We start from the raw sequence: 10,385 nt of genomic DNA on the forward strand, positions 1-10,385 counted from the left end.
CTTTACATTTAGCTGTATTGAATTTAATTTGCCAGGTTTCCTCCCACTTACGGATTCTGTTGTCTTCCTGGATTACTTTAGTAGAGTCGATACTGTTAGCCAAACTTTGAAATGGCTCCTACAACTCCTCCTGTCCTAATTTTGATAATGAGTTTGTCATGTGATACCTTATAGAATGCTTTTTGGAAATCTAGATCTACAATATCAGTCCTGGTAAAACACTTGGTAGCTTCCTCAAAGAATGCCAAAGTTTTGTCAGGCATGACCTGCCCTTTCGAAAACCATGCTGGCTATCCCATAGAATGTTATTTTCATGAAATAATGTCACAGGGTCTGCACTTGCTTGGTTTTCCTCCTACCTCTCTGGTTGTTCCTACCAGGTGACTTGGAGGGGCTCAGTCTCTGACCCTCACCCCCTACAAACTGGAGTCCCGCAGGGCTCAGTTCTTGGTCCTCTCCTCTTCTCGCTATACACCATGTCTCTTGGTTCTGTTATCTCTTCCCATGGCTTTTCTTACCACTCTTACGCCGATGACACGCAACTCTTTATTTCCTTCCCCCCCGATACCCAGGTCACCCAGGTGCCTGCTTGGCTGATATCTCTGCGTGGATGACTTCCCACCACCTAAAGCTTAACCTTGCCAAAACTGAGCTTCTCTACATCCCTGCTAAGTGCTCTCCGACAATCGACCTCTCACTCACTGTTGAGGACTTTGTAGTTTCCTCCACCCGTACGGCAAAGAATCTTGTAAATGGTTGGCATTTATATAGCGCCTTTATCCAAAGCGCTGTAAAATTGATGCGTCTCATTCACCCATTCATACACACATTCACACACCGACGACGATTGGCTGCCATGCAAGGCTCCGACCAGCTCGTCAGGAGCAATTGGGGGTTAGGTGTCTTGCTCAGGGACACTTCGACACAGCCCGGGCGGGGGTTCGAACCAGAAACCCTCTGACTGCCAGACAACTGCTCTTACTGCCTGAGCCATGTTGCCCCATACAATATACAATATACAATATATGCCGTATCCGTCATCTCCTGATGGAGAAAGCCACCCAGCTCCTAGTCCAGGTGCTTGTCATTTCCCGCCTGGATTACTGCAACTCCCTCCTAGCCGGTCTCCCAGCTTGTGCCATCAAGCCCCTCCAGCTGGTCCAGAATGCTGCAGCCCGCCTGATCACCAGTCAGCCCAGGTCGTCTCATGTCACCCTGCTCCTCATTGGCCTCCACTGGCTTCCTATTGCCGCACGCATCCGATTCAAGGCCCTAGTATTGGCATTTCAGGCTGCTAAGGGGACTGCCCCACCTTATATACAATCCTTGATCACTCCCTACTCCCCAGCTCCGGTCTGCCAGCTCTGGTCGCCTTATGGTTCCCTCTCTGCGTGCACCTGGCGGTCGAGCTGCACGTTCACGCCTGTTTTCCACTCTGGTTCCTCAGTGGTGGAATGACTTGCCTACCACCGTCAGGACGGCAGAATCCCTCCCCCTATTTCGACGCAGACTAAAAACACACCTTTTCAAACTCTACCTTAGTCCTCCCTCCTGATTTCCCCCGCCCCCCTTTCTGATATCCCTACCCCACCCCCCCCAAAAAAAAAAAAAAATTTGGACTTATGATGACTAATATGTTTAGAACAACACTTCACGTGTATTTTACTAGCTATGGATGAGATGCTTTAACTTGTGGAAGAACCTATGCACTTGTAAGTCGCTTTCGATTAAAAGCGTCTGTTAAATGACAAAAATGTAATGTAATGTAAATTATCTCGTATATTTATCCCTTATCTCAATATTGGCTAAGACATTGTTAGTACTGAGTATGCCTTCCGGCCTACTAGTAACCTCCTCCCTAGCAAACCCTCTACAAAGTGGGCATTTAATGCCTCAGCAATGTCTTTATTCTTATACAGCAGTTCTCCTTTCACTATTCTTAATGCACTTGACCTCCTCTTTAATTTTGCTTTTCCTACTACAGTATTGAAAGAAGCATTTGGGACTGCATTTTTGCATCATCTGAGATTTTCCTTTCATATTGCCTTTCGGCTAGTCTGTTATTTTTTAACCTTAGCACACATATTACATCTGACTATGCAGGAGCCTTACGAATGCACCAACTAAAAGCACCTACCAGAGATGGGAACTAGAGTCAGCCACTGGGACTCGAGTCGCATATACACGGACTCCAGACTCCCACCTTTGTTCACTGTTGCGTTAACATAACTCGTTTCAGACACAGTATCGCTAATGTTCGTGTCACCGTTTAATCAGCAAAACAGGAGCGCATATTTTCTTATTGTTATTCTGCCAAGTTGTAGCGATGTTGGCTTGCATTTCAAATGTTTTATCTTGAAAAGTTATGCAAGCTAGAGAACCATGAGCGATAGGTAGAGTAACGATAATTAAAATTTCTTCAGGTTGGCTTGAAAAACAAACATGAACTGTGTTTTCGAGAGAGCTTGTTTGTAATTGAAGTTAACATTGAAAGCTAATGTAGTACTGCCGTGTACTGCAGTTCAATGCGGTTTTGAAATGTTTAATAAAAAAATATATATAAAATGTCAAAATAGTGCAATGTAGTCCCAAGATCATAGCTCCCGATTTCTTGCATATCTAGCCTCGTTAGATTTTTAAAAAATGATTGAAGTAAATGCTTAACCTTTCATTTAAAAATGAAAAAGTACGAGTATATTAATAAACCAATGCTGCACAGTGATTAAAATTTCAACACTTTGCAACTTTGTTTAAAAATAAAGTTATAATTAGTCGCAGATACACATTAAGCCTAGTCCTAGATTAAATTTAATTGGAGATTATGCATACAAAGCTGCATTTAGTCCAGGATTAACAGGCCTCTGTATTCAACATCATCTTATATTACAGCCCATGGTAATGCTTACATTATGAGTCACATGAGTCACACAGAGTTCTTAAAAAATAGAATGGTTATTTATTTTATATTATTTATTGATATATCAATTACCTACCATACAAGACCTGAGGTTTTGGCAAGCCTTTCTCCAGCCATCTTGAGAAAGGCTATGCCAAAATGTTGGCTCAAGCATGCTAGTTCATTGATATATGAATAAATAAATGAAATAACCACTATCTTTTTGTGTGCCCCTGATAAAACTGCTTCTTCAGTTGTCACCCACTTGATTTCACATACAAAATATATCTTCTAGACTTCTGGTTTCTGTGTCTTCAATTAGCATAGGAATTATGATGAATTTCTGTTGCCATACTATTGTCTAGGTTGCACCATTCTGGAGACTTGAGACTTGACTTGGACTCTAGCTCAGAGGCTTGAGACTTGACTTGGACTTGCTTTTGATGACTTGTGAACATCTCTGCACCTACTGCACCTGAACAGACCCGTGGGCTGTCGGCGAGACCAGCAATGCTCTTAAATAAGGTCTCTCACAGTCAGATGCATTTACAGTGCATCCGGAAAGTATTCACAGCGCTTCACTTTTCCCACATTTTGTTATGTTACAGCCTTATTCCAAAATGGAATAAATTCATTTTTTCCTTCAAAATTCTACACACAGCACCCCATAATGACAACATGAAAGAAGTTTTGAAATTTTTGCAAATTTATTAAAAATAAAAAACTAAGAAATCACATAAGTATTCACAGCCTTTGTTGATGCACCTTTGGCAGCAATTACAGCCTCAAGTCTTTTTGAATATGATGCCACAAGCTTGGCACACCTATCTTTGGACAGTTTCGCCCATTCCTCTTTGCAACACCTCTCAAGCTCCATCAGGTTGGATGGGGAACGTCGGTGCACAGCCATTTTCAGATCTCTCCCGAGATGTCCAATCGGATTCAAGTCTGGTCTCTGGCTGGGCCACTCAAGGACATTCACAGAGTTGTCCTGAAGCCACTCCTTTGATATCTTGGCTGTGTGCTTAGGGTCGTTGTCCTGCTGAAAGATGAACCGTCGCCCCAGTCTGAGGTCAAGAGTGCTCTGGAGCAGGTTTTCATCCAGGATGTCTCTGTACATTGCTGCATTCATCTTTCCCTCAATCCTGACTTGTCTCCCGGTTCCTGCCGCTGAAAAACATCCCCACAGCATGATGCTGCCAACACCATGCTTCACTGTAGGGATGGTATTGGCCAGGTGATGAGCGGTGCCTGGTTTCCTCCAAACATGACGCCTGGCATTCACGCCAAAGAGTTCAATCTTTGTCTCATCAGACCAGAGAATTTTGTCTCTCATGGTCTGAGAGTCCTTCAGGTGCCTTTTGGCAAACTCCAGGCGGGCTGCCATGTGCCTTTTACTAAGGAGTGGCTTCCGTCTGGCCACTCTACCATACAGGCCTGATTGGTGGATTGCTGCAGAGATGGATAGTGAACTTTGGTCACTTTTGCTCTGTTTGTTTCTTTGTTCAAAAATAAATAAATAAAAATAATAATAATTGGCCCTCGTCCTTATCTTTGTTGTACAGGTAGCAGTTGAAATTGTACTTCCCTCTAGGGTCTTTCAGCGAACTTATCCCTGGTTATGGGTATGCACTTTGTTGTACGTCGCTCTGGATAAGAGCGTCTGCCAAATGCCAATAATGTAATGTAATGTAAAGATGGTTGTCCTTCTGGAAGGTTCTCCTCTCTCCCCAGAGGAACGCTTGGAGCTTTGACTGACCATCGGGTTCTTGGTCACCTCCCTTACTAAGGCTCTTCTCCCCCGATTGCTCAGTTTAGACGGGCGGCCAGCTCTAGGAAGCATCCTGGTGGTTCCGAACTTTTCCATTTATGGATGATGGAGGCCACTGTGCTCATTGGGACCTTCAAAGCAGCAGAAATTTTTCTGTACCCTCCCCAGATTTGTGCCTCGAGACAATCCTGTCTCGGAGGTCTACAGACAATTCCTTTGACTTCATGCTTGGTTTGTGCTCTGACATGCACTGTCAACTGTGGGACCTTATATAGACAGGTGTGTGCCTTTCCAAATCATGTCCAATCAACTGAATTTACCACAGGTGGACTCCAATTAAGCTGTAGAAACATCTCAAGGTTGATCAGTGGAAACAGGATGCACCTGAGCTCAATTTTGAGCTTCATGGCAAAGGCTGTGAATACTTATGTACATGTAATTTCTTAGTTTTTTATTTTCATGTTGTCATTGTGGGGTGTTGTGTGTAGAATTTTGAGGAAAAAAATGAATTTATTCCATTTTAGAATAAGGCTGTAACATAACAAAATGTGGGAAAAGTGAAGCACTGTGAATACTTTCCGGATGCACTGTAGTCTCAGTGAAACCGCACACTAATAGCAAATGCAGTAACATTGACACAACTACAATACGCCGCCAGTGTGGGAAATGGGGGTTCTCAGACACAGAATCTCAGCACAGGGTCACGGGGGTCTCAGACAAGGTTTTTCTTCTAGACCCTAAGTAAACGCTATGTGGCTGTCAAACTACGGGAAACAGACACACCGCAGTGCCAACTGGAATCAGTCATCAGCACAAGGGAATTGATTACCTAATCACTGTTCATTGCCAAAGTGAAATTAATTAACAAACTGGCAGAAATGCAACAATATCTAACCCTAACCCGAGTGCCACAGAAAGGTGGTGCCTGGACCTACATCAGAAAAGAGCAGTGATGAACACTTTAAAGTGTTTACATGATGTAATCCTACACCTACCACCATAAAATGAACATTAAACCCATTCAAATATCCAAGACCGAATTTCAGTTCCAGGGGTTTCTTATGAAGCCAAATGAGCATGCCAAATCTCAATAAAATAGTATTTATAAATCTGACAAACTCAGTTTGAGTACTAAAATAGAGTAAGCCTTAAGCCCATAAGTCTTGGTACAAATACTTTTTCTTGATTTGGCTCTGTAGCCAATTCTAGATTCATATACAACATGGTGCAATCTTCAGATTTTATCAAGACTAGATACTGAAAGCTCTCATACCTGAACAGGAAGCAATTTAACTGATCAGAAACACCTGTGAAGCCATTTGTCGGAAAATATTATGGTGCCGACTATGTATAAAAATTGCTGTAATTTCTATATGATGAAAACAAATGGTATAAAAATTCCCTTTAATAAAAGCTTTATATCTGCATTTGGCCATGTGATTGTGGCATGCAGAGAAAAAAAGGCCTTGTCCCAAATATTATGGAGCTCATTGCATATAAAATCTGTACTGAATTAATATCCAGTGCAAGGATATGATACACATTGGAACTTTATCATACCACTAAACTTTTGGACACCTGCAAGGGATTTGTTAAACCAAATAAACTTGACTTGGAGACAAATTATTTTAATAAAATCAGTAAATCAATAATGCACATACAGTACCCTACAGACAACAAACAGAATACATTTCCCATAATGTAGCCTGCTTTTACACTGTACTTTGCCTGGCCTCCCACACTGGCATCTATGAAGATTGCAGACGTGTCGGGAAGATTACTGATGAGAACCCAGCTGACTGGAACCCCCACGGTGAGAACCCAGCTGAGTGGAACCTTCTCGATGAGAACCCAGCTGAGTAGAACCCCCATGATGGGAACCCAGCAGAGTGGAACCCCCACGATGAAAACCCACCTGAGTAGAACCCTCATGATGATAACCCAGTCATCATCTATCTCTCTCTCTCTCTCTCTCTCTCTCTCTCTCTCTCTCTCTCACACACTCACACTCACACTCACACTCACAATGCACCAATGTCCTCACCAATGTCCACTGACAGACAGCAGGCCAGGGCTGTCCTGCTGCAGTGCACCTGTAGGGATATCTCAGAGTCTGTAACCATCGCAACGAGAGGGCAGTCCACAGGATGAGCTGACTGCATTCTCAAATGGACTGTGTCCTTAAGTTCAGGTTTGTACAGAGACGTAGAGCCATGTCTGTAAAGTTCAGGTCTGTACAGAGACGTAGGCCGTGTCTGTAAATTTCAGGTCTGTACAGAGATGTTGGACGTGTCTGTAAGCCGTGTCTGTAAAGTTCAGGTCTGTACAGAGGCGTAGGATGTGTCTAAAGTTCAGGTCCGTATTGAGGCGTAGGACGTGTCTGTAGGCCATGTCTGTAAAGTTCAGGTCTGTACAGAGACGTAGGGCAGTGTCCCGTAGTCCCACAGTAAGGCACCATTGTGGAGGACACCCTGCAGACTGGGACAGGTGGGGGCTAGTCCGGCCGGAATATCGGGCTCTTGGGTAGAAACTCTATCAGGATGACCTGGAGAGGGAGAGATAGTGTAGTCCGGTCAGTGACAGAGTCTCAGTACAGGGAATGAGTCATAGAGGGTGAGTCCTCATTAATGAGTCAGTGAGGGACTGTAAAACACCCTGTAAAAAATAAACTCACATATTCCATCATGTTATTGGTTTCACATTTCCGTGTGCTCAGTCTCCAGTGCAGGCAGAGCTAGGATGGAGAAACAGCAGAAAATGAGCACTGTATATTTATCCCAGATCCCATCCAAAGGAGCATCACATCCAAACTGGCAGCTACCTGCAACACTCACCTTGTGGTATAGTCTATTGTTTTCCCATTCTAGCAACTTCTCCACAGACCGTCGTGTCTAGAGATAAGATAAATGAGTATTTTTACAGAGGCAGATGTATTAGAGAGCTGTATGTGTGTATACACAAGGTATACAGGCAGTGTAGTGTAGGTTCATTCTCTTGAGGTGCCTAGGTGTATTTATAGTCCAGATGTACAGTTGGGAGGATTGATGCTTCATACAGTGCTAGACAATGCTATTTCACTGTTAAGCACACTAAGCAGTAGGTACACATCAGTGGTAAGAAAAGGTGAGCATTGCTGGGCTGAATGGCCTGTTCTCGCCATTATGTTATGTGTTGTACAATAGTGTAGGAGTAGCCCTATATTAGCCTTGCTAAGATTGTAGTGTAGTAGTGCTGTAGTAGCCTTACTGTTCTTGCTGAGGTGGTATAGTGTATGTGTAGTGCAGTAGTAGTGCAGTAGTAGCCTTTCTGTTCTTGCTGAGGTGGTATAGTGTATGTGTAGTGCAGTAGTAGCCTTTCTGTTCTTGCTGAGGTCGTATAGTGTATGTGTAGTGCAGTAGTAGAGCAGTAGTAGCCTTACTCTCTTGCTGAGGTGGTATAGTGTATGAGTAGTGCAGTAGTAGTGCAGTAGTAGCCTTACTCTCTTGCTGAGGTGGTATAGTGTATGAGTAGTGCAGTAGTAGTGCAGTAGTAGTGCAGTAGTAGTGCAGTAGTAGTGCAGTAGTAGCCTTACTCTCTTGCTGAGACAGATGACGGGCCACAGGCTGAACCCCAGCGTGCAGCAGCAGCACAAGCAGCCGCAGAGCAGCCAGCGCACGTTCACGGGCAGCGTCTTCTTCAGACACCCGTTCACCCGGCTGATACTGGCCTTAAACTCCTCCGGTGCCACCTAGGGACAAGACACGGCACTGCAGCTCATCCTCCTCGGGGTGAAAGCCCTGCCACTGTAACGTTGGGTAAATAAACACCACTTACCTTTCCTGTTAGTGAGGAGGGAAACTCAGACTCAAACTTGTTACTCAGTCCAAACCTGAGAAAAGAAAACATTATCAGACGAGTACCAGTCTTAACTTTGGGGTTTAATTACAAATAGTACCAGCCTTCATTTTGGGGTTTAATTACAAATAGTGCCAGCCTTAATTTTGGGGTTTAATTACAAATAGTACCAGCCTTCATTTTGGGGTTTAATTACAAATAGTGCCAGCCTTAATTTTGGGGTTTAATTACAAATAGTACCAGCCTTAATTTTGGGGTTTAATTACAAATAGTACCAGTCTTAACTTTGGGGTTTAATCACAAATGGTACCAACCCGCCACCAACTTAAAATTCTAATGCATAGAAATGAATTTAAAGAATGCCAGTGGTCTCAATACTCAGTTCTAGAGGAATGCCAGTGGGAATATGTCTGAAATATGATTTCTGTTATTGTAGATCGCCACTTTAACATTGGGGTTTAATCACAGATAGTACCAGGGTTTACTTTGGGCTTTAATCACAAATAGTAGCCACCTTAAATTTTGAGTTTAATCACAAAAATTACTAGTCTTAAATCTGGAGTTCAATCACGAATAATACCAGGCTTATCTTTGGGGTTTAATCACAAATAATAGCAGGCTTAACTTTGCGGTTTAAACAAAAATAGCATTGGTCTTAACTTTGGGGTTTAAACACTAATAGTAGCAGTCTTTAGCAGGGTTTTTTTTTCCCGATGTGATATATATTGTAAATATATGACATATATTGAAATATACATTGTGTTTTTTCTTTAAAATAACTGGTGTCCATTCAATCTTTGACCAAAGCTGAAAATGGGGGGGGGGGAATGGAATCGGCAGATAATATCGGATATCGAGACTTTTACCCCTTAGTAATCGGTATCGGTAACAATTTTCATATCGGTCCGGCTATAATCACAAACAGCACCGGAGTTAATCTTGTCGTTTCATCACAAAAAATATGTGTAGAACAGAGTTTTGCAGAGACTTTACGTCCACGTAGACACTGTGATTGGCCAATCATTTCGCAGACGCTTAAAATTGGCATCGGGCGATTCCTTAACGCCAATCTATTGTGCTTTTCTTTAAAATAACAGTTAGAAAATGAAAATCGATGTGCGTTAACAGTGCACTGTTAGGACCATGCGGCTATGTCAAGACCACACATGGCGCGGAGGTTTATTGTCATTCTTTAAACAGTCCTAATCGCACAGTAGCAAAGCCATCTCTGCGACCGAAATCCCGAGGCGTAAGGTCTAGAAGTGTGCCAGGGCATATCACCAGCAACTTCCTGTCTACAGCGAGTCAGCCTGCGACACGGAACCACAACAATCGGACAACATGCCTCACGCAGGGATGGTAATACAAGTAGAATAATACAATGACTTGAAATTCCGCAAAAAGTTTGAACACCGTTTTAATCTCCCCTAATAGTGAAAACGAAATGTGCTTTCTTAGTGCCTCCCCACCCCCACCCGAGTGTGCAGTAGTCGGAAACACGGCCTGTAGCAGTAGCGAGGTAACTCGATAGCTCTGTCGTCCACATACACCCCCAGATTACCCGAAAAGTCACACTCCTCAGCCTCCTATCGCTGGTAAAACAGTTGTCTGGTGAACACACGGTTGTTCAATCCTCGACACCCGGACCGGCTCCTTACACAGTGACGTGGCCGGATCCCCGCACCACCACTGGGTCCGGAGTGTACTTAAGCAGCTGCTCTTCCTCCCTGGCCTCATCCTCGTCCTCCTCGTAGATTTCATCAAAGTCCTCCATCAACGGGTCCCTGTGCAATGCCGCTTCGCCAAAGGATGGGGGACGGCGACCAGCACGAAAATGTCCGAGGCACCCACAGATGTTCGGCAACAAGCGTCTCTCTCTCTGTC

At 43.7% G+C, this 10,385-nt stretch overlaps 1 protein-coding gene across 1 annotated transcript; it reads right to left on the reverse strand.

Moving 5' to 3' along the window:
* Nucleotides 1-6,279: 6,279 nt before the first annotated feature.
* LOC133130707 (cysteine-rich hydrophobic domain-containing protein 2) lies at nt 6,280-10,385 on the reverse strand. Its single transcript, XM_061245488.1, has 6 exons — nt 10,160-10,385; nt 8,481-8,535; nt 8,239-8,394; nt 7,502-7,558; nt 7,342-7,401; nt 6,280-7,212 (listed from the first exon to the last, which is right to left on the reverse strand). The coding sequence occupies exons 1-6, from the start codon at nt 10,273-10,275 to the stop codon at nt 7,162-7,164; spliced, it is 495 nt and encodes a 164-aa protein (XP_061101472.1). The 5' UTR covers nt 10,276-10,385; the 3' UTR covers nt 6,280-7,161.

This window comes from Conger conger, chromosome 6 (genome assembly GCF_963514075.1).
Source record: "Conger conger chromosome 6, fConCon1.1, whole genome shotgun sequence".
In the NCBI taxonomy this organism is placed as follows: domain Eukaryota; kingdom Metazoa; phylum Chordata; class Actinopteri; order Anguilliformes; family Congridae; genus Conger; species Conger conger.